Source organism: Oryctolagus cuniculus, chromosome 12 (assembly GCF_051225735.1).
Source record: "Oryctolagus cuniculus isolate XC-2025 breed Fujian yellow rabbit chromosome 12, ASM5122573v1, whole genome shotgun sequence".
NCBI lineage: Eukaryota > Metazoa > Chordata > Mammalia > Lagomorpha > Leporidae > Oryctolagus > Oryctolagus cuniculus.
Genome location: NC_142878.1, coordinates 111,059,679 through 111,084,666, shown reverse-complemented (window position 1 = coordinate 111,084,666; position 24,988 = coordinate 111,059,679). Strand labels below are relative to the sequence as shown.

Below are 24,988 nucleotides of genomic sequence, written 5' to 3'. Positions count from 1 at the left end.
TCTCTGCCTTTCAAATAAATAAATACATCCTTAAAAAATAAATACATAAAATGAAAACAAACAAATAAAAGACAAGAAAGAAAGCCTAGTGCTTACAAATATGTTTTGTTAAGTCAGAAAGACCTAGGATAGAATTGCAGGCCTATCATCACCAAAATCTGTGATTTTTACCCTTCAAAGCCTTGGTTTCATTGTATGGCAATACAGAACAAGGAGGGCAAGAGCATTCATTTCTTAAAGTAGTTGTGAGGCCTCAGAGAGTTAATGTGCATTTCTGGCATGGCCTATATGAATTGAGCCAGCCAGCGCTATTAGGAAATGATTTAGACAGGGATTAAAGAATCCATCTAAATCACACCCCAGTCACTTGATCAAAAAAACATGCTTGCGTACTATCTGAAGTGTTTCACACTGTTAGTACACACACATGGTTACAGCATGCCTTCCAATCAGTGCTGTGCTCAGGGGACAAGCAGCCGAGGGTTGGTGAGCATCCTGTGCCAAGTGTATCACTGCATATGCTCCCATTCCCCCTCACAGTGATTCTCCCATCCAATCTGTTGCCAACATTAAAATACAACTGTAGTAAGGACTGAGAATCTTAAGATTAACCCCAAGAAATGACTAGATACTTCTGAGTCTTGTTTCAAATTTCTACCCATGAAAGTAACACTTCGCACCATCTCTCTTCTTCACTACTTCACCCAGGAATTTCATAGTGGACATAAAAGAGCAGCAACATTACTGATCAACACTGACGTGAGAATCCCATGGGCTCTCTCCAGAAGTTTGCTGCTGGCTGAATTCGCAAATACTCCATCTTTATCAAGCAAAGAAGTACTACTTGACAGTCTGCTCTGGCGAATCCCAGTTCTGACATTCCAGGTAATATCAAACGTATCACTGGAAATAAAAGAGTAGAATTTGCTTTAATTAATTAAGATATTTCTAATTAACAGACACTATACTGTTAAAGTACAATAGTACCTTAAATACTAACACTGAAATTTATTTTAAAAATGCAAAACAAGCACAAAATTACTTTCTCAAAATAGTTACCCATCAGATGGGTATATTTTTATTCATCCACAACTAAAATATGCATGGGATAAGCACATCAACATCTTTAAGTATATTATCATTCAATAATCAGTAAATAGTAAAATGTACTATGATATAATAGCTTTTCTCTGGTAGATTTTAGAACCTCCAAATGCTACCTCAGAAATTCATAACCCTAATAGGCCATCCCATCCTACAGAGTATCTGAAGGTCTCATTCGTACATGCATTCACCACTCATCCACTCAAGTTGCTACTGTGGGATGAGCACTATTCTAGGCACAAGAGATACAGAAATGAACAAAGCAGAGGCCAGTGTTGTGGTATAGCGGGTTAAGCTGCTGACTGCAATGCCCACACCCTACATGGGCAACAGTTGGAATCCCATTTGCTCCACTTCCAATCCACCTCCCTGCTAATGTGCCTGAGAAAGCGGCAGAAATGGCCCAAGTCCTTGGGCTCATGTACCCACATGTGGGACCCAGATGAAGTTCCTGGCTCCTGGCTTCGGCCTGGCCCAGAACTGGCCAATGCAGCCATTTGGGGAGTGAACCAGCAGATGAAAGATCTCTCTCTGTCGATCTGTCCCACCCCTCCGCCCCTCTTTCAAAAAATAAATAAATCCAAGAAAAAAAGAAATGAAAAAACATATAAAATTATCAATGACTGTAACACAGATTTGATGGAGGGCTATCCACATAAAGAGAGGAGATGAGACATACATCGGAAACTCTCTAAACATCCATGAAAACACTAGTAACATCTTTTAAAAGAATTAACCCTTAGGGACAAGAGACTGTACTAAGAAACAATAGCAATGCATGTTCATGAAATGCAAAGCATCTTGCTTTCTCGGGCTCTGACTGTTCTTCCTTTACTAAGGCCAGAGGATGAAAAAGAAGGTCCAGGACCGGGCAGCATCAAGCCCAAATGAGCACAGGCACGAGACACAGGAGGGAGGAAACCGGGAAACACAGGTCCTCAGCCCTCTTGTCCAGGCCGCTCCCAGAATGCTGGCATTAGATACTCTAGCCAGAAAGTTGCCGTATGTTTTTCTGGGAACTATGACCAACCCAAAAGGAAAAGATACTGTTACGCTGTATGAATGAACAACACCCATGCAAACTGATCAGAAGATCCCAACACTTTTCAGCACCTCAATTCTATGAACAGTCAACCAAGATTCACTGGACAACTATGAGAAATCCTAGCATGAAACATAGAGAGTGAAACAATCAAGGTGAACAATTTGACGGAAAAATGTCCAAAAAAGGGGGGGAAAGTTTTTAAAAACTATCATTAATATATAGAGAGCAGAGAAAAAAAATTCCACTCACAAATAAGAACAAGATGCTCCTAAAAATAAACATTCAGAAAGCAAAATAACAACAAGTTTCTAAAAAATAAAAGCACAGTAACACAAATGAAATGTGGTAGATGGACACATTTGTTTGTTTAAAAATACTTAGTTAGCATCTAGTACATGTCAGTTATTTGTCTAGCATACTAAATACAGCAAACAAGGTAAACACAGAATCCTTACAAGCACAGGGCTTTCAGTGAAGCAGAAGCAGATAAAAAATAAGCAGAAAATACATCAGATAATAGATGCTAAGGAGGAAAACAAGGAAAGAGGGAAAACAGTGCAAGGCTGCAAGGCTAGACACTGCCACATGAACGGTAATAAAGAAGGAGACAGAGAAGCAAATCAATCAACTATCTGGAGGAAAAGCAATGCCAGGTAGAGAAAAGCGAGCTCAAGTCCCTAAGCTAGGACTGTCATCGATGAATTTGAGCTACACTAAATGAGAAAGCAAAGCTGGGTAGGAGACCAAGTCAGGGAGGGAAAAGTACATTCTGTTGCACATGCCTTTTAGGGTAGCATAAGGAAGGTGGCTTTACCTAGCAATGAGACAGACACAGATTTCTGCACACAACACTGACATGACTCATCTCACATACTAAAATATCATTCTGGCTATTGTATTAAACACAGTTTGAAAGGCCAAGGACAAAACCACAGAGATTACTTTAAGAGGCTATTGCAATAATCCATGTAGGAGATAATCTCTCCCTGCAGTGTCATTATTAGCAGTGGTGACAGCACACACCTCATTTTAGGGTGGAGCTAATATGACTTGCTGATGGAGTGAATGAAGTGTACGAGAAAAAGATAATTGAGAATGAGGTCAAGTTGGGTTTTTTTTTAGCAGTAATAAAAGATTAAGAGATGAGGAAGTGAGAGAGAACCATTCTTATAAAGCAAATAAACCAAAAAGGGTCAAAGATCATAAATAAAGTATTACATAAATAAGACAGAGCAAATTCCCAAGCAATAGGACTGCTGGTGAAGATCCCACAGATGCTGGTTCCAGGTGTGGTGGGGTGGGGGCAGGCAGGGAAGGTACTACAAAGAAAGGCTCAAGAGCGGCATAAAGAGCTGCCATTAACAAGTGCAGCACAAACAGCATGCTTGCTGACAAAACACTTTCCAGAAAGATCACATAAAAAGTAAGGATGTGAGTTCTTGCCACTCCTATTCTTGCCAGGGAAATCAGGCAAGAAAAAGAAATAAAATATACCCAAACTAGAAAAGCATCATATTTATGTGTACATGACATAACCTAATACCTGGAAAAGTCTAGGAGTTCACAAAAAAGAACTATTAGAATAAATGAGTTCACCAAGTTATAGAAACAACTGCATTTTATAGAATATTAATGAATAATCTGAAAAGCAAAAGTTTTTACATTTGTTAATAGTATCAAATATAATGTATTACACAGAATAAACTAAAAATAACAAACACTTATACAGAGAAACTTGAAAATACTGGTAAAGGAAAATCTAAGTGGCAAAGCAGTTCATGTTGACAACAGGAAGACACATTGTTGTTGTTGTTTTTTTAAAGATTTATTTTATTTATTTGAAAGAGAGCTGCAGAGAGAGGTAGAGACACAGAGAGAGGTCTTCATCTGCTGGTTCGCTCTCCAGATGGCCACAACGGCAGAAGCTGTGCCGATCCGAAGTCAGGAGCTTCTTCCAAGTCTCCCATGCAGGTGCAGGGGCCCAAGGAGTTGGGCCACCTTCTACTGCTTTCTCAGGCTATAGCAGAGAGCTGGATCTGAAGAGGAGCAGCCGGGACTAGGACTGGCGCCTATACGGATGCCAGCACTTCAGGCCAGGGCTTCAACCCACTGCGCCACAGTGCCAGCCCTGACACATCATTGTTAAAATGGCAATGCCCCTTCAGCTGATCCACAGACTCCTCACAAAGCCTACCAAAACCACAGCTGCCTCCACTGCACAATCTCACAAGCTGACCCTACAATACACCCAGACATGCAAATGGCCCACAACAGATAACATGATTTTGAAAAAGAAAAAAGCTGCAAGAACGGCAGTTTGAATTTCTTGACTTACCACAAAGTTTCTGTAATTAGAATAACACAGTACTGACATGAGGAAAGACACATAGATCAATAAAATAGAATTCAGAGTCCAGAAATGAACATTTCAATTTATGGTCAACTGTGCTCCTGCAAAAGTGCCAGGACACGCCACCAGGGAAGGAACAATCTTTTCAACAAATGGTGCTGGGACAGCTGGACAGCCACAGGCAGAATGAGGCTGGAGCTCCAGCTCACATACACCATCAACTCAAAGTGAATGAGACATAACAATCTAACAGCCATAACAAGAGAACAGTTCAGGAGCCGCGGGACCTAGCCGCGGAAGCCGCAGGGTCTGCGCGCCAGTGCTCGAAGGGGAGTGCATGCCACACAGACAACAGTGGGGAGACTTGCGACGTCCAGGGCTCCGAGTCCACACATCGGTGCTGGAAGGGGAGGTGAGCTCAATAACCCGAGACATTGGTGAGGAAACGGGGGTCAGAATCTAGAGGGGGGCCGGAAAGTGCAGCAAACTCACTACCGGAAAGAAGGAAAAAAGCTTGGGGGTTTCTCTTTCCCCTAACCTTGCAAAGGTTGCAAGGCTGCAAGGCTTGAAGAATTCCAAAGAGACAAAGTGCAGGCCCCTCTCTGGATTTACATATCAACGGGGGAGAGCTAAGGAACTGAGTCACTACAATTCAGTAGCCTAGGCAACCCAGTGGGAGTCCAGAGGAGCCTAAACAGACTCTGTGGGTAGAAGCCAGAGACTGGAAGCTAAATACCATCAATTCTGCACAGCCATGCCGTGTGGTGTTACTTACCCCCTGAATAAACAAAATAAATAAATAAATAAAAGAGAGAGATTTACCACACATAACCTGAGGGTGTCACCTTTGCACACCCTTAACCAGGAAGAACCAAGCAGAGCTCTCAGGCCGCACCCATCTCAAGCCTCCAAGGCTCCTCCAACAGTAGGCAGTCCACTTAACACGGACATAGTATAAAATAAAAAAAAAATAAAAAATAAAAAAAACGCACAGGGACGAAAGAAGAATTAACTATGCCAAGTAACAAACACAGAAATCGAGGGAACAAGATCAACGATGACACTATGATGCCTCCAGATAAACAAAACACCCCAAACCAAGATTATGAAGATGATGAGATAGAAGAAATGCAAGATACAGATTTCAAAAAATTTATGATAAGAACATTTAGAAGTTTTCAAAAGCAAATCCTTGAACTACGGAAATCCTTATTGGACAAGATTGAAAATCTCTCCCGTGAAAATGAAATTTTAAGGAAGAATCAAAATGAAACTCAGAAACTAGTAGAACAGGAAAGTGTGATAGTGAAGAGAAATCAAAATGAAATGAAGAGCTCAATAGTTCAAATGACAAACACATTAGAGAGCCTTAAAAACAGAATGAGTGAAGCAGAAGAGAGAATATCGGACTTAGAAGATAGAGCACAGGAAAACATGCAGTCAAACCAAAGAAAAGAAGAGGAAATTAGAAATCTAAAAAATATTGTTGGGAATCTACAGGATACTATTAAAAAAACCAACATTTGAGTTCTAGGAGTTCCTGAAGGCATGGAGAGAGAGAAAGGATAGAAGGCCTTTTTAGTGAGATACTAGCAGAGAACTTTCCAGGTTTGGAGAAGGACAGAGACATCCAAGTACAGGAAGCTCATAGAACCCCCAATAAACATGACCAAAAGAGATCCTCACCACGACACGTGGTAATTAAACTTACCACAGTGAAACATAAAGAAAAGATCCTAAAATGTGCAAGAAACGTCAGATTACTCTCAGAGGATCTCCAATCAGACTCACAGCAGACTTCTCATCAGAAACACTACAGGCTAGGAGGGAATGGCGAGACATAGCACAAGTGCTAAGAGAGAAAAATTGCCAGCCCAGAATATTATATCCTGCCAAGCTCTCATTTGTGAATGAAGGTGAAATAAAGACCTTTCATAGCAAACAGAAATTGAAAGACTTTGTGGCCACTCGCCCGGCCCTGCAAAAGATACTTAAAGATGTGCTACACTCAGAAACACAGAAACACAGCCATCAATATGAAAGAAGGGAAAGGAAGAACACCTACCAGTAAAAGAGCATGGGAAGCTCAAAGCATATACTAGAAAATATTTCCGGGAAAATGGCAGGGCAAAGTCACTACGTATCAATAGTCACATTGAACATTAATGGTCTGAATTCTTCAGTTAAAAGACACCGTTTGGCTGACTGGCTCAAAGAACACAACCCAACTATTTGTTGCCTACAAGAAATACATCTCTCTAACAAAGAGGCATGCAGACTGAAAGTGAAAGGTTGGAAAAAGATATTCCATGCCAACAAAAACCAAAGAAAAGCAGGTGTAGCCATATTAATATCAGACAAAATAAACTTTAATACAAAAACTGTTAAGAGAGACAAAGAGGGACACTATATAATGATTAAGGGTTCAATTCAACAGGAAGATGTAACTATTATAAATGTATATGCACCTAATTACAGGGCACCGGTCTATTTAAAAGATATGTTAAGGGACTTAAAGGGAGATTTAGATTCCAATACAATAGTACTGGGGGACTTCAATACCCCACTCTCAGAAATAGATCATCCGGACAGAAGATCAACAAGGAAACAGCAGATTTAATTGACACTATTGCCCAAATGGATCTAACAGATATCTACAGAACTTTCAACCTTACATCTACAGACTTCACATTCTTCTCAGCAGTGCATGGAACCTTCTCTAGGATTGATCACATACTAGGCCATAAAGCAAGTCTCAGCAAATTTAAAAGAATTAGAATCATACCATGCAGCTTCTCAGACCACAGCGGAATGAAGCTGGAAATTAGCAACTCAGGAAACCCCAGAAAGTACGCAAACACATGGAGACTGAACAACATGCTCCTGAATGAACACTGGGTCATTTCAAGAAATCAAAAGAGAAATCAAAAACTTTCTGGAAGTAAATGAAGACAACAACACAACATATCAAAACTTATGGGATACAGCAAAAGCAGTATTGAGAGGCAAATTTATAGCAATAGGTGCCTATATCAAGAAATTGGAAAGGTACCAAATAAATGAGCTTTCAGCGCATCTCAAGGACCTAGAAAAACTGCAGCAAACCAAACCCAAATCTAGTAGGAGAAGAGAAATAATTAAAACCAGAGAAGAAATTAACAGGATTGAATCCAAAAAAAACACTACAAAAAATCAGCCAAGCGAGAAGCTGGTTTTTTGAAAAAATAAACAAAATTGACACCCCATTGGCCCAACTAACTAAAAAAAGAAGAGAAAAGACCCAAATCAATAAAATCAGAGATGAAAAAGGAAACGTAACAACAGACACCACAGAAATAAAAAGAATCATCAGAAATTACTACAAGGACCTGTATGCCAGCAAACAGGAAAACCTATCAGAAATGGATAGATTCCTGGACACACGCAATCTACCAAAATTGAACCATGAAGACATAGAAAACCTAAATAGACCCATAACTGAAACAGAAATTGAAACAGTAATTAAGGCCCTCCCAACAAAGAAAAGCCCAGGACCAGATGGATTCACTGCTGAATTCTACCAGACATTTAAAGAAGAACTAATCCCATTTCTTCTCAAACTATTCAGAACAATCAAAAAAGAGGGAATCCTCCCAAATTCTTTCTATGAAGCCAGCATCACCTTAATCCCTAAGCCAGAGAAAGATGCAGCACTGAAAGAAAATTACAGACCAATATCCCTGATGAACATAGATGCAAAAATCCTCAATAAAATTCTGGCCAATAGAGTACAACAACACATCAGGAAAATCATCCACCCAGACCAAGTGGGATTCATCCCTGGTATGCAGGGATGGTTCAACATTCGCAAATCAATCAATGTGATTCACCACATTAACAGACTGCAAAAGAAAAACCATATCATTATCTCAATTGATGCAGAGAAAGCATTTGATAAAATTCAACACCCTTTCATGATGAAAACTCTAAGCAAATTGGGCATACAAGGAACATTCCTCAATATAATCAAAGCAATTTATAAAAAACCCATGGCCAGCATCCTATTGAATGGGGAAAAGTTGGAAGCATTTCCACTGAGATCTGGCACCAGGCAGGGATGCCCACTCTCACCACTGCTATTTAACATAGTTCTGGAAGTTTTAGCCAGAGCCATCAGACAAGAAAAAGAAATCAAAGGAATACAAATTGAGAAGGAAGAAGTCAAACTATCCCTCTTTGCAGACGATATGATTCTGTACTTAGAGGATCCAAAGAACTCTACTAAGAGACTATTGGAACTCACAGAGGAGTTTGGCAAAGTGGCAGGATATAAAATCAATGCACAAAAATCAACAGCCTTTGTATACACAAGCAATGCCATGAATGAGAAAGAACTGCTAAGATCAATCCCATTCACAATAGCTACAAAAATAATCAAATACCTTGGAATAAACTTAACCAAGGACGTTAAAGATCTCTACGATGAGAATTACAAAACCTTAAAGAAAGAAATAGAAGAGGATACCAAAAAATGGAAAAATCTTCCATGCTCATGGATTGGAAGAATCAACATCATCAAAATGTCCATTCTCCCAAAAGCAATTTATAGATTCAATGCAATCCCAATCAAGATACCAAAGACATTCTTCTCAGATCTAGAAAAAATGATGCTGAAATTCATATGGAGGCAAAAGAGACCTCGAATAGCTAAAGCAATCTTGTACAACAAAAACAAAGCCGGAGGCATCACAAAACCAGATTTCAGGACATACTACAGGGCAGTGGTAATCAAAACAGCATGGTATTGGTACAGAAACAGATGGATAGACCAATGGAACAGAATTGAAACACCAGAAATCAACCCAAACATCTACAGCCAACTTATATTTGATCAAGGATCTAAAACCAATTCCTGGAGCAAGGACAGTCTATTCAATAAATGGTGCTGGGAAAACTGGATTTCCACGTGCAGAAGCATGAAGCAAGACCCCTACCTTACACCTTACACAAAAATCCACTCAACGTGGATTAAAGACCTAAATCTGCGTCCTGACACCATTAAGTTATTAGAGAACATTGGAGAAACCCTTCAAGATATTGGCACAGGCAAAGAATTTCTGGAAAAGACCCGGGAGGCACAGGCAGTCAAAGCCAAAATCAACTATTGGGATTGCATCAAATTGAGAAGTTTCTGTACTGCAAAAGAAACAGTCAGGAGAGTGAAGAGACAACCGACAGAATGGGAAAAAATATTTGCAAACTATGCAACAGATAAAGGGTTAATAACCAGAATCTACAAAGAGATCAAGAAACTCCACAAAAACAAAACCAACAACCCACTTAAGAGATGGGCCAAGGACCTCAATAGATATTTTTCAAAAGAGGAAATCCAAATGGCCAACAGGCACATGAAAAAATGTTCAAGGTCGCTAGCAATCAGGGAAATGCAAATCAAAACCACAATGAGGTTTCACCTCACCCCGGTTAGAATGGCTCACATTCAGAAATCTACCAACAACAGATGCTGGCGAGGATGTGGGGAAAAAGGGACACTAACCCACTGTTGGTGGGAATGCAAATTGGTCAAGCCACTATGGAAGTCAGTCTGGAGATTCCTCAGAAACCTGAATATAACCCTACCGTTCGACCCAGCCATCCCACTCCTTGGAATTTACCCAAAGGAGTTTAAATTGACAAACAAAAAAGCGGTCTGCACCCTAATGTTTATTGCAGCACAATTCACAATAGCCAAGACCTGGAACCAACCTAAATGCCCATCAACGGTAGACTGGATAAAGACATTATGGGATATGTACTCTTTAGAATACTATACCGCAGTAAGAAACAACGAAATCCAGTCATTTGCAACAAAATGGAGGAATCTGGAACACATCATGCTGAGTGAAGTAAGCCAGTCCCAAAGGGACAAATACCATATGTTCTCCCTGATCGGTGACAACTGACTGAACACCAAAAAGGAAACCTCCTGAAGTGAAATGGACACTATGAGAAATGGTGACTTGATCAGCATAGCCCTGACTGTTAATGAACAACTTAATACATTATTCCTCTTAGTATTTTTTTTTGTCTGTTCTACTTAATACTACTGGTTTAATTCTGTAATTATCACACAGTTTTCTTAAGTGTTGAAAATTAACTGAAATGTGATCCCTGTTAAATATAAGAGTGGGAATAAGAGAGGGAAGAGATGTACAATTTGGGACATGCTCAGGCTGACTTGCCCCAAATGGTAGAGTTAGAAACATACCAGGGGATTCCAATTCAATCCCATCAAGGTGGCACGTACCAAGGCCATCTCACTATTCCAAGTGATCAATTTCAGTTCACAATTGATCATAATGAAAGGACTAAGAGTCAAAGGGAGCACATAAACAAGTCTAGTATCTGCTAACACTAACCGATAGAATAAATAAAGGGGAGAGTGATCCAACATGGGAAGTGAGATACTCAGCAGACTCATAGAATGGCAGATGTCCTAAATAGCACTCTGGCCTCAGAATCAGCCCTAAAGGCATTCGGATCTGGCTGAAAAGCCCATGAGAGTATTTCAGGCATGGAAAGCCAAGACACTCTGGCAAAAAGATCTCTGTGAGTGAGATCCCAGTGGAAAGAACAGGTCTTCAAAGAAGGAGGTACCTTTCTCTGAAGGGAGGAGAGAACCTCCACTTTGACTATGACCTTGTCTAAACAAGATAAGAGTCGGAGAACTCAAGGGGCTTCCATAGCCTTGGAAACTCATGACTGGTGCATAGGGAGATTACTGATGCCATAAACAGGAGTGTCAATTTGTAAAGTCAACAACAGGAGTCACTGTGCACTTACTCCTCATGTAGGATCTCTGTCCTTAATGTGCTGTACATTGAGGCTTAATGCTATAACGAGTACTCAAACAGTATATTTCACTTTGTGTTTCTATGGGGGTGCAAACTGTTGAAATCTTTACTTAATGTATACTAAACTGATCTTCTGTAACAAAAAAAAAAAGAAAAGAAAAGAAATTATTAATTCCCAACTTGACTCTCACTGGGATTAAACATGACAATAGGTCTGATCTGATTTCATCATTTAAAAAAAATCATCTATTATTTTTCACTTTATGTTTCTGTGTGGGAGCAAACTGTTGAAATCCTTACTTAATGTATACTAAGCTGATCTTCTGTATATTAAGATAATCGAAAATGAATCTTGATGTGAATGAAGGGGAGAGGGAGTGGGAAAGGGGAGGGTTGTGGGTGGGAGGGACGGTATGGGGGGGAAGCCATTGTAACCCATGAGTCTTACTTTGGAAATTTATATTCATTAAATAAAAGTTAAAAAAAATAAAAATAATAAATAAAAAAAAAACAAGAGAACAGTTCAAAGAAAATACAGGGGGTAAATCTGTGTGTGGTGGCTCAGAAAAGATTTCTTAACTACAACAAGAAAAATATTTGCAAAAAAAAAAAAATGGGGGGTGGGAGTAATCAGAGTCTATCAAAATGAAAACTTTTGTATTTCAAACAAGACCATCAAGAAAAGTTCAAAGAGCACTATCAGACTGGGGGGGGGGGGGGGGGCAGGGGTTACTATTTTAAAACCACATATCCAGGGCCAATGCTGTGGCTACAGCTGCTCCACTTCTGATCCAGTGCCCCGCTAATGAACCTAGGAAAGCAGCAGCAGACATCCTGAGTACTTGGGCCCCTGCACCCAAATGACAGACCTGGATGAAGCTTCTGGCTCCTGCCTTTGGCCTGGACCAGTCCTGGCCATTGAGGACTTTTGGGGAGTGAACCAGCCAATGGAAGACTTCTCTCTCTCTCTCTCTCTCTCTCTCTCTCTCTGCCTCTGCCTCTCCGTAACTTCACTTCACTGTTCCAATAAATAAATAAATCTTAAAAAAAAAACCCACATATCCAATAATGAATACAGAATATATAAAGAGCTTTTAAAGATAACAATAACATAATTTTTAAAATATGCAAATAGCCGGCACCGTGGCTCAATAGGCTAATCCTCCGCCTTGCAGCGCCGGCACACCAGGTTCTAGTCCCGGTCAGGGCACCGGATTCTGTCCGGGTTGCCCCTCTTCCAGGCCAGCTCTCTGCTGTGGCCCGGGAGTGCAGTGGAGGATGGCCCAAGTGCTTGGGCCCTGCACCCCATGGGAGACCAGGAGGAGCACCTGGCTCCTGCCTTCAGATCGGCGCGGTGCACTGGCCGTGGCAGCCATTGGAGGGTGAACCAACGGCAAAAGGAAGACCTTTCTCTCTGTCTCTCTCTCTCTCACTGTCCACTCTGCCTGTCAAATATATATATATATATATATATATATATATATATATATATATATATGCAGATCACTCAGAAATAAAAGAAATGAAAAAATGTGCAATATCTGGATGGACAAAGCACTATGTTTAGTGAAAAAAAATTAACCTCAGAAAGTCAGATACCAGGGCCAGCATTGTGGCACAGGAGGTTAAGCTACTGTGGACAATGCTGGCATCCATACTGGAGTGCCAGTTCAAATCCCAGCCATTTTGCTTCCAATCCAGCTTCCTGGCAGCAGAAGAGGGCCCAAGTACTTGTAGGAAACCTGGATGGAGCCTGGCCCAGCCTTGGCTGCTGCAGCCACCTGGAGGAGTGAAACAGCAGAAGGAAGACCCCTCTCCTTCTCCCTCTGCAGCTCTGCCTTTCAAATAAACAGATCTTTAAAAAGCTACATACTATATGACTCTATTTCTGTAGCACTCTCACGAAAACTATAAAAATGGAAAGGAAAGTAGTGGCTGTCACAGAGCAGGACAGAACAGAGAAAAGTGAAGGGGAAACACAAACAGGAAGCAGGAATGACTTCTCTGGTGACAGTGAAAAGAAGTCACTATGAATGGAAAAAAGTTTCAAAAAACCACACAAAAATGCAAATTTTTAAGTGATAAGAACTGTATGTAGTCCAGCTAATGGCAATGTACTTTTTGGAGAGACTGAGAAGCCTGCTTTTGACAATGTACTACTAATACCTAAGGTGTCACTTAAGGTAAACTGAAGGACACATGGGATTCTGTCAACTATTTTCCCATTTATACTACTATGAGCTCCTGCTTTGGGGAGAAAAAGAAATAGATCTTTAAAAGTTCTTTTCTGGGGCCAGTGTGTGGTCAGCAGGTTAAGCTGCCACCAGACACAACAGGCACCCGTATGAGTCCCAGTTTGAAACCTGGCTAGTCAACTTCTGCTCCAGCTCCCTGTTAACACTCCTGGGAAAGCAGTGAAAGATAGTACAAGTATTGGGGTCCTTGCCACCCCTGTGGGAGATCAAGGTGTTCTAGACTCCTGGCTGCGGCCTAGCCCCGCTCCAGTCACTGTAGCCATTTGGGGAATGGACCAACCATGTGAGATCTCTGTCTCCCTCTAACTATGCCTTTCAAGTAAATCAGTAACTCTTTTAAAAATGTTACTTTTCCTTCAGTTTTTAAAAATCTAACGAGTGAGAAAAGAGAGAGAGATCAGTCTTCACCTGCTGATACATTCCCCTAAATATCCACTATAGCCAAGGCTGGGCCAATCCAGTCAGGAGCCAGGAAGCCCACCCAGGCCCACCCACTGTACCCTGCACCCCCAACCACGTGAACCATCACCTGCTGCTTCCATGTACACATCAGCAGGAGGCTGGACTGGAAACAAAGCCAGCATCTGAACCCAGACACTCTGGTAAGGAGATGCGGATGATCCAAGTGATGTCTTCAACTGCTGACCAAACGTATAAACATTCATCAGTTCTTACTTAAACTTTTGAATGCTCAGGTTAATACCTTTAAAATTCCATAATGCTTTTTTGTGTCTTCATTATCAAGTCTTTAATTTTATTTATTTGAGAGTCAGAGACAGAAAACTTCCATTTGCTGTCTGACTCCCCACGTGCCCACAACAGCCAGCGGTGTGCCACGCTGAAGCCAGGAGGCAGGACTACAGTTCAGGTCTCCCAAGTGCCTGGCAGTACTTCAGCCATCATCTGGTTCCTCCAGGGTCCACGTCAGCAGGAACAGGAGTCAGGGCTGGAGCCCAGGCATTCCAATACAGGAACGGGAGTCAGGGCTGGAACACAGGCATTCCAATACAGGAACGGGAGTCAGGGCTGGAACCCAGGCATTCCATTACAGGAATGGGAGTCAGGGCTGGAACCCAGGCATTCCAACATGGGATGCAGATGTCTCAGGCAGCAGCTTCACCATGGTGCCAAATGCTCACCTCATCAGGTTGTTTAGAATTAGAGATGGACAGACATCTTCCATCCACGGGGGTTAACTCTCCAAATGGCTGCAACTGCCACAGATGAGCTTGGCTGAAGCCAGGAGCTTCTTCCAGGTCTTTTAAAGGGGAGGCAGAGGCCCAAGTACTTGGACCATCTTCTGCTACAATCCCAGGCACATTAGCAGGAAGCTGGATCCAAGTAGAGCAGCTGGGACTTGAAACAGTGCCCACATGGGATGCTGGCATGGAAGGCAGCAGCTGAACTCACTACGCCACAATGTCGGCCATCTCTCCAAGCTGTTTTACATACTATCATATCATTTTAGTTCTAAAAGACGACCCTCAAATCCACTCATATTTATAAATCATCTAAACCACAATCATTTCTAAAATAACTCAAGTAACAAATTATTTCACTATAATTCTTCAAAACATAAAGATTTTTACTTTTGTTCTCGTTGCATTCTATGATACAATGTCTGGTACTAAGCAGTCCTTTGCCCCAATCAACAGAAAAAATCGAATTTAAACAGAAACAATGCTTTAGGCTGTGAATTTTTACTTGCATTAAAAAGAACTCAGGATCCACAACGTGCTGTCTTTCTGAGGTCTTTCTCAGTCCTCACTGACTGCCTATTAAGAATGAATATAGGCCGGCGCCGTGGCTCAACAGGCTAATCCTCCGCCTTGCGGCGCCGGCACACCGGGTTCTAGTCCCGGTCGGGGCGCCAGATTCTGTCCCGGTTGCCCCTCTTCCAGGCAAGCTCTCTGCTGTGGCCCGGGAGTGCAGTGGAGGATGGCCCAAGTGCTTGGGCCCTGTACCCCATGGGAGACCAGGATAAGTACCTGGCTCCTGCCTTCAGATCAGCGCAGTGTGGCGGCCATTGGAGGGTGAACCAATGGCAAGGGAAGACCTTTCTCTCTGTCTCTCTCTCTCTCACTGTCCACTTTGCCTGTCAAAAAAAAAAAAAAAAAAAAAAGAATGAATATAGGGGCCGCCGCCTACAGTGCCAGCATCCCATTTTGGCACCAGTTCCTCTCCCAGCTGCTCCACTTCCGATCCAGCTCTCTGCTATGGCCTGGGAAAGCAGTGGAAGATGGCCCAAGTCCCTGGGCCCCTGCAACCACATGGGAGACCTGGAGGAAGTTCCTGGCTCCTGGTTCCTGGCTCTGGATCAGCACAGCTTCCACCGTTGCGGCCATCTGGAGAGTGAATCAGCAGATTGAAGACCTCTCCCTCTCTCTCTGCCTCTCCTTCTCTCTCTGTGTAACTCTTTCAAGTAAAATAATAAAAAATAAATAAAGAAAGAAGAATGAATATAATACAAACTCCCAAAAAATGCTATAACCTAGAATTTTACATGATACTATTCTTGCTTGGCAAATTAGCATGATAGTATGACACCATTTAATTTTTTTTTTTTTTTTTTTTTTTTTTTTTGACAGGCAGAGTGGACAGTGAGAGAGAGAGACAGAGAGAAAGGTCTTCCTTTGCCATTGGTTCACCCTCCAATGGCCGCCGCACTGCAGCCGGCACACTGCGCTGATCCGAAGGCAGGAGCCAGGTGCTTCTTCCTGGTCTCCCATGGGGTGCAGGGCCCAAGCACTTGGGCCATCCTCCACTGCACTCCCGGGCCACAGCAGAGAGCTGGCCTGGAAGAGGGGCAACCGGGACAGAATCTGGTGCCCCTACCGGGACTAGAACCCAGTGTGCCGGCGCCGCAAGACGGAGGATTAGCCTAGTGAGCCACAGCGCCGCCCCGACACCATTTAATTTTAAAACCTTCAATATACTGCCACAGTGTTCAAGATTCACCATGCATTTGTCCACAACAAATCCTAAGACACACACTCCTGCCTCCTTCCAGGCTACAAGCTCGCAGAGGTATTTCTTCTTCACAGGTTGGTGTGCTTTATTCTTCACACATCCCACACTACAACTATTGCCGACATGAGCCTCTCCTGCCTGGAATGAACACACTGTGGCTCCGGAGACATTCTCCTGAAGCCCTGGTGTGCACCAAATCCCTGCCTCACAGTGTGTACATACACACAGGTCCTGTACCTCCTCAAAGAGCATACAGAGACATACATACAGTGTGCCAGTTTATAACCTCTTACCAAAAGTTGACTGCTCTCTCAATTTCAGTCAAAGTTCTTACTCTTGGGAGGAATACTAAACTGGCTACAAAGTTTTAGATTTACATGATCTTTTTACAAAGACTACGTCAAATCTTAGTCATAGATTCCCACTAAATGGGACATCTAACTCACAACTTCTTAGGGTAAGTATCAAGAATTTATAAAACTTTCATTTATTTCATTAATCCTACCAGCTGAGGAGACTTTTTTTATTTAAAAAAAGAATCCTTTATCATTTCATAAGAATTAGTGAATGTGATGGCGCTAAATGACTAGCTTCAGCACCTTTCTCACTGGGTACTTACTGCAAGCTCGCTTATAAACTGGTAAGGAAGTCACGATATACATAATAACAAAGGTAACCTGTGCATTTACTGGAAGTGTTTCCCTACATGCCAGTAATATGCAGCTGATAGCTCTGGAAAGTCAAGACAGTCCTCTTCACACTTTAAGAACATGCTGACAGAGCCAGTGAGGAAGCCAGTCTCCTGAGACTGCTTGGACTCAGAGTCACCAAGGAGGAGAACCCCACAAGAAGAACCAAAATGCTCCACTCAGTACACAGCATCCGACTGGATTTTATAAAAATCTATTATTCCGAGCTCACCCCTTCCTACAAATTTTCTATAATAATACACAAAATATATGCACCAATCCAAAAAAAAAATAGCCCTATGGAACTTGTTAGGATTACTGGCCAGGGACAGCGCTGTGGCTCACTTGGCTAATATTCCACCTGTGGCACCGGCACCGTGGGTTCTAGTCCCGGCTGCTCCTCTTCCAGCCCAGCTCTCTGCTGTGGCCCAGGAGTGCAGTGGAGGATGGCCCAAGTGCTTGGGCCCTGCACCCCATGGGAGACCAGGAGAAGCACCTGGCTCCTGGCTTTGGATCAGCGCAGCACCAGCCATAGCGGCCATTCGGGGGGTGAACCAATGGAAGGAACACCTTTCTCTCTTTCTCTCTCTCTCTCTAATGCTGCCTGCCCCCCCCCCCAAAAAAAAGATTACTGGCCAGGCTTTTCCTGATAACATTACATCAGTGTCATATATCTCTGCATTGTACATGAACGAAAAGATTAAGATGCTGTGGTAAAATTCTCTGTAAAATGGTTCCTCATAAATGAGCTTAAATATAGATCTTTCCAGATTCAGTTTATCATTCCATGAGGGCCTAAATCCAGCTGACAGGAGTGCCAAAAGAGTTACAGAGCATTGCTAACACAAAAAGAAAGAGAAAAAGCAAAACCAAAATGCAGTCACTTAAACTAAGCACCAGGAACTGCCCAGACCATCCGTCAGAACAGACATAGGTGGTGAGGCCTGATAAGGACTAGCGGGACATTACATCATAAGAAGAAGCCAACCAGCTAGCGACTGCATTACTTCACCCACACTACTGCACCACGACTGGTCACACCCAGACACCAACATCTGGTTGGTGACACCCTAAAAGGTGAGTTTATGATTGGTGACACACCAGGTCATCTTCATCGCCCACCTACCCCAGAGAGGGGACAAAAAGGCAAGCCTCACAACTGCTCTTCCTCCCCTCGGGGATCATGGCTCAGGGCCAGTGAAACTCTGCCTCAGTCTCCACTGACTGAAGCTCTGCTCACCACTCTGCTGGAGCCCACCTCGCCTGGACGTCCCAGCCGCTGCCGGAACTGACATCGGAGCCGGACCGGACCTCTCAGCAGGTGACCTCTCTGACCCTTCACCTTGCTTTTCACCTTGGAACTTCGCGCTTACTGCCCTGAGTGCCAGTCAATCCAAGACTCCTGCCTGTGACTGTTCTGAGATTCACCTCTGCGAGTAGTAACGGAGACTTTGGACTCTGGACTGTAACTTTTTCGTGACTGTGACAGGAACCCTGAGAACGCAGCATTCATATTACATCCTTAGCCTTGAGTGTTTAGATTGGTTATGCTTTTACGCTTTTATGCTTTGTATGTGATAAGTAGTGCTTGCAACAGCTAACCAAGGTAGTAAAAAAAAAAAAAAAACACAAAAAAGGCCATTTTAGGTATCTAAAACTGAAAAGACAAAGATAAACAGGTGAACTAGGAGTCAGGAGACTTATCACAAGTAAACTGCTTTGGGAAATGGGGCATGGCATAGTCGTCATTTTCCAAATTAAGAAAATGGGTTTCGGGGCCGGCGCCGTGGCTCACTAGGCTAATCCTCCGCCTAGCGGCGCCGGCACACCGGGTTCTAGTCCCGGTCGGGGCGCCGGATTCTGTCCCGGTTGCCCCTCTTCCAGGCAAGCTCTCTGCTGTGGCCCAGGAGTGCAGTGGAGGATGGCCCAGGTCCTGGGCCCTGCACCCCATGGGAGACCAGGAGAAGCACCTGGCTCCTGCCATCGGATCAGCGCAGTGCACCAGCCACAGCATGCCGGCCGCGGCGGCATTGGAGGGTGAACCAACGGCAAAAGGAAGACCTTTCTCTCTGTCTCTCTCTCTCACTGTCCACTCTGCCTGTCAAAAAAAATAAATAAATAAATAAATAAATAAATAAATATAAAAAACTTGAAAAATAAAAGAAAATGGGTTTCTTAAGTTACAGATCCCCAACCAGGGTGACAATGGGGCCACCAAGGAGAGGGTAAAGCTACACTGTCAAGATTCACAACTCCTGTTGTCTTGCTTTGTAAAACTTAACATGCAAATATGAAAGCAGATTTCATCATTAGCTAGGAATCACTGGTAAGAAAACAAAGGGCATACACTGAAGATGGCAAACAGTCCAGTACATCGACACTGGAAATGAACGTGTTGGGGCCCGGCTACGTGGGATTTGGCAGCTCCTACATATGGATTGAGTGAAACCACACTTCTTAATAAGCAAGAGTCATACCAAAGGTAGTGAGCAAACAAGTGACAACACAGAAAAGAAACGGAGACACACTCAACTGGAAAAAAGATCCATACAATTATAATTCTATTCTAACTACAGACCATCTGGACATCTAGGACACTAAGAGGCTCAGTTCTGCTAAAAGGTCTGTAAGGCAGACTCCAGAAATTCAAATTTATTTTGCTCATATAATTACAGTATTTATGAAATGATATGTGTAAAAGCAAATCTTCATTTGTTAATTCTGAAAATTTTACTTGCTTCCAAACTATACTACAAAAATTTTTTTTTTATCTTTTATTTAATGAGTATAAATTTCCAAAGTACGACTCATGGGTTACAATGGCTTCCCCCCCATACCGTCCCTCCCACCCACAACCCTCCCCTTTCCCACTCCCTCTCCCCTTCCATTCACATCAAGATTCATTTTCGATTATCTTAATATACAGAAGATCAGCTTTATACTACAAAATTTTAAAAGCTTTGGTAATGACACTCACCAAGAAAAAGGTATTATGTAAATTGAACTTTTATGTAGTCAAATTATTCAATTATTACTTATCAATATGATTGTTCCAAAGAAGAGCAGAATAAACCTTAAATTTTGCAAAACATGTAAAATCCAAGATCTCAGAATGTAAGCCAGATGAAGCTCCTACGTTCTATACTCATTTTATCCAAAGCAACCCTAGACACGTTTTGCTAATTCTAACCTATTCACTTGTTGCTATATCATTTAGAGAAGCTTTAAGAAATGGAAAACAAACCAAGCCTGACTTTCTTCAAACTTTTAAAGGCACACAAGTAATAGGAAAGTGAGGCACTTCTTTTACATTCCTGTCAACATAAAGAAAACACACTCACTGCTGGTTTTTTTCATTCAGAGCATTCATGCCCTGGAGATCAGAAAGAGGTGTTCTGGGACTTTTCCGGGTTATATCTACCAAGAGAAAAAAAAAAAAAAATTCAAATGAGTACTGAGAGAAATTACACATGAAACAAGTTTACTAAAACAATGAAATTAATGTATTTTCAATAGCAAATGTTTGTGAAATATGACAGAAACATCTAAATAACACGAACTAAGTCCCATAACTGTGTTTACAAATGCTCCCAATTAGAGAACTTAATAACAAACTCTTAATTCCTTTTTCGTTATTAAAGGTAATTTGTTGATTTGAAAGACAGAGCTACGGGGGTAGGAATGGCAGGGAGAGAGATGGACCAATCTTCCCTCTGCTGGTTCACCACCCAAATAGCCAGTACCAGGGCTGGGCTAGACAGAAGCCAGGACCCAGGAGCTTCATCTGGGTCTCCCACGTGGGTGCTGCTTTTCCAGCCATTAGCAGGGAGCTGGACTGGAAGTAGATTCGCTGGGACACAAACTGCTGCCCAGATGCGATGCCAGCATCATAGGCAGCAATTTAACCCACCTAAGCCACAATACCAGCCAAAGTATTTCTTCTTTCCTTTAAACAGTAACCTCAGGAAACATGAGTGAAACCAGGAAGACGGTCTAGAAGTAGACAAACACCTTTTTTATGTTCAAATCCCCCCCACATTTTACTAAGATCCCTTTGCATCATTTTTCAGCAATAAATTTACTGACAACATGGACTATAAACTTCAGAGATCAATCGACCTTAAAGAGAAAGGCACTGTTGGAGCTATTGTTAAGGCACAGCAGGTTAAGCTGCTGCTTGAGGGGCCAGCATCCCAGAGAGGCACTGGCTCATGTCTCAGCTGTTGCACTTCTGACCCAGATCCCTGCTAATGCAGCTGGGAAAGCAATGGAAGAGGGCCCAAGTGCAAGGACCCCTGCCACCCATGTGGGAGTCTAAGATGGAATTCCAGGCTCCTGGCTTTCACCTGGTCCATCCACAGCTGTTGTGGGCACTTGGGAGTGAACCATCAGATGGAAGATATCTTTCTATAATTCTCTCTCTCGAACTCTGCCTTGGAAGGAAAGAAGAGAAGGGAGGGAAGGAGGGAAGGAGGGAAGGAGAGAAGGAGGGAGGGAAGGAAGGAAGAATCAAAGATGACTTTTTCCTTAAGGACTATGAATATTTAAAACAGGGGATGGGCATTACAGCAAAGCAGGTTAAGCCACAGCTTGCAATGTCAGCACCCACACTGGAGCACTGGTTCATGTTTCAGATGCTCCACTTCTGATCCAGCTCTGATTGTGCACCTGGGAAAGCAGCAGAAAACAGCCCTGGAAAACACCCCAAGGACTTGGACCTCTGCCACCTACACGGGAGACAGGGATGGAGCTGGCCCAGCCCTAGCAGCTGCAGCCATTTAGGGAGCGAACCAGAAGATGGAAGATTTTTCGCTCTTTGTCACTCCCTCTTGCTGTCACTTATGCCTTTCAAATTAATCAAACAAATCTTAAAGATTTAAAGATATCATTTTCACAAACTGTAAGATAAAAACTTAAGTTTTGTAATGTAAGGCTGGCTCAAGTTTCTCAACATATATATCAAGCATTTAATGTAAAGAAAAATAGGAAGGAAAAAATCTCTTTAGCTGAGATGACATAATCTACAAAAATTCTAAGGAATCCAGAAAAATCTACTGAGACTAAAAAATGAGTTCAGCACAATTCCAAGAAACAAGATCATTCTGCAAAAATCAATGATATTTCTGTAAAATGACAATAAATACAAGAGTGAAATTAAGAAAATAACTCCATCAACAGCATCAAAAGAACAGGAATAAGTTTAACAAGAAGTTACAAGACATCGACAACCAAAAATAGAAAACATCCTTAAAAAAATTTATGGAAGAGCTAAATCAACAGAATGCCATCAACGTTCATGAATTGGAAAACTAAAAGAGCAATGCTCCTCACATTAATGTCATCTCTATTAAAATCCCAGATACCTATTTTGCAGAAACAAGCAGGCTGATCACAGCATTCCTATAAAAGGCAAGAGACCCAGGAGGGCCCAAACAACCTCGCAAAGAAGGTTGAAGCATTCACATTTCCTATACAAAACCAACTACAAAGATACCAACCACGCCAGTCAATGGAAAAGAAATGTCAGTCAGCAACAAAGCTTCACACTTCATGATCCATTTCTGTTAAGACTTCCAAGACACTCAGTGGAAAAAGAGAACCTTTTCCAACAAACACCATGTGAAAACTAACCACATGCAAAAGAACGAAGGTGGAGGACAGGTATTAGGAGCAGCCTGGTTCAAGTCCTGGCTACTACACTTCTAATCCAGCTCCCAGCTGATGCACACCCTGGGAGGTAGCAGCTGATGGCCCGAGTACTTGGATGCCTGCCACCAACATGGGAGACCCAGCCTGAGCTCTGGCAAATTTCAAAAAGAACAACGGAGCTCAGATTCAAAGGTACTACAAGTCACCAGCAGGGTAAACACAAGCAGAAATTGTGATCTAGAGACCCTGAAGTCAGACTGCTGACAAACAAAAATAGAGAAAAAGTCTGAATGCATCCAGAAAGGACAAAGGTAGATTCTATGTAGGGAAATGATAACAGGATGACATTTGAGTTACTCTTTACAAATAGTAAACGTCAAAAGAAAATGAAACTTCTCCCAAGTGCCAGAAGTTTAGCAACGCTTAATGATATTAACCGTATGAGAAATAATACATGAAACTCTGTGAAACAGCAACTCCACTCAGAAAAGTACTCAGCTGAGGAATGAACACAATGACACTGACAAGAATGTTTAGAGCACCAGGGTTCCTCACAACAGCTCTGACAGTACACTATTGTTAAATTCATTAAACATTTGTTGTATATACTAGCTTGTGGCAAAAATGGCATTAAAAGGTAATGTGCGGCCGGCGCCGTGGCTCAATAGGCTAATCCTCCACCTTGCGGCGCCGGCACACCGGGTTCTAGTCCCGGCCGGGGCACCGGATTCTGTCCCATTTGCCCCTCTTCCAGGCCAGCTCTCTGCTGTGGCCAGGGAGTGCAGTGGAGGATGGCCCAAGTCCTTGGGCCCTGCGCCCCATGGGAGACCAGGAGAAGCACCTGGTTCCTGCCATCAGATCAGCGAGGTGCGCCGGCAGCAGCGCGCCAGCCGTGGCGGCCATTGGAGGGTGAACCAACGGCAAAGGAAGACCTTTCTCTCTGTCTCTCTTTCTCACTGTCCACTCTGCCTGTCAAAAAAAAAAAAAAAAAAAGGTAATGCGCCTGTTCCATGAACTTTGTGAAGTCCTTTGTACAACTGCATATACATACACAATGAAATACAAATGAGCAGCAAATTACTGATAGTCAGAGTAACACAGCTGAATGTGAATGATCACGTTGCATCAAAGAGTAAAGCAAAAGCACACATACATAGAAAAGGTAAAATGAATTTATAGCATCAAATCTTAAAGGAGGTGGGAAATGTAGAAGAGAACAAGAACACATTTTCTGATATAACTTTTGGCTAATATTTTTATTTTTTAAAAAATATTTTATTTATTTGAGATAGAGTCATAAAGAGAGGGAGAGACAGAGAGAGAGGCCTTCCATATGCTGGTTCACTGTCCAGATGGCCACAGCGGACAAAGCTGGCCAATCCAAAGCCAGGAGCCCGGAACTCTTCCAGGTCTCCCACCGAGGCACAGGGGCCCAAGGACTTGGGCCATCTTCCTCTGCTGTCCCAGGCCACAGCAGAGAGCTGGATTGGAAGAGGAACAGCAGGGACGTGAAGTGGTGCTCACACAGGATGCTGGTGCCGCAGGAGGAAGCTCCGCCTAGGGCACCATGGCCAGCCCCGGCTCTTAACCTATTCTTCTCTTTTTTTTAAGATTTATATTTTCTTGAAAGGCATGGTTAATGAGAGAGAGAAGGAGAGACAGAGATCTTCCATCTGCTGGTTCACTCCTCAAATGGCCGCAGTGACTGGGTTGGGCTAGTCTGAAGCCAGGAGACAGAAGCTTCTTCAGGGTCTCCCATGTAGGTGCAGAGGCCAAAAGCACTTGGGCCATCCTCTGCTGCTTTCCCAGGCCATTAGCAGGGAGCTGGATCAGAAGAAGAGCAGCCAGGACACAAACCAGTGCCCATACAGGATGCTGGCACCAAGGGAATTACCTGCTACGCCACAGCACTGTCCCCATTAAGTACAAATCCTATGGAAATCCTTTAATTATTGAAAAATTTCACTTTCAAGTCATTTATATTAAATAGTAGTATTTGTTTCTGGCATTGTATTTCATGTTCTTCATCTATTTCAGATTCATCTATTTAAGATTTATTTATTTATGTATGCTAAACTGATCTTCTGTATATA

General features: G+C 42.5%; 1 protein-coding gene across 36 annotated transcripts in view; it reads right to left on the bottom strand.

Moving 5' to 3' along the window:
* MYO9A (myosin IXA) overlaps positions 1-24,988 on the bottom strand; it is a 281,572-nt gene that overhangs the window by 116,928 nt on the left and 139,656 nt on the right. For 35 of the 36 annotated variants that reach the window (XR_016218484.1, XR_016218481.1, XR_016218482.1 and 32 more), the window contains 2 exons: positions 20,588-20,663; positions 760-903 (listed from right to left, as the gene is read on the bottom strand). Coding sequence is in view for 31 of the 36 variants with exons in the window: in XM_089310956.1 (XP_089167082.1) it covers positions 760-903; positions 20,588-20,663 (220 nt within the window). In the remaining 5 variants the exon portion in view is untranslated. The remainder of the gene's footprint in view (positions 1-759; positions 904-20,587; positions 20,664-24,988) is intronic. The other variant, XM_089310977.1, reaches the window with a different exon arrangement.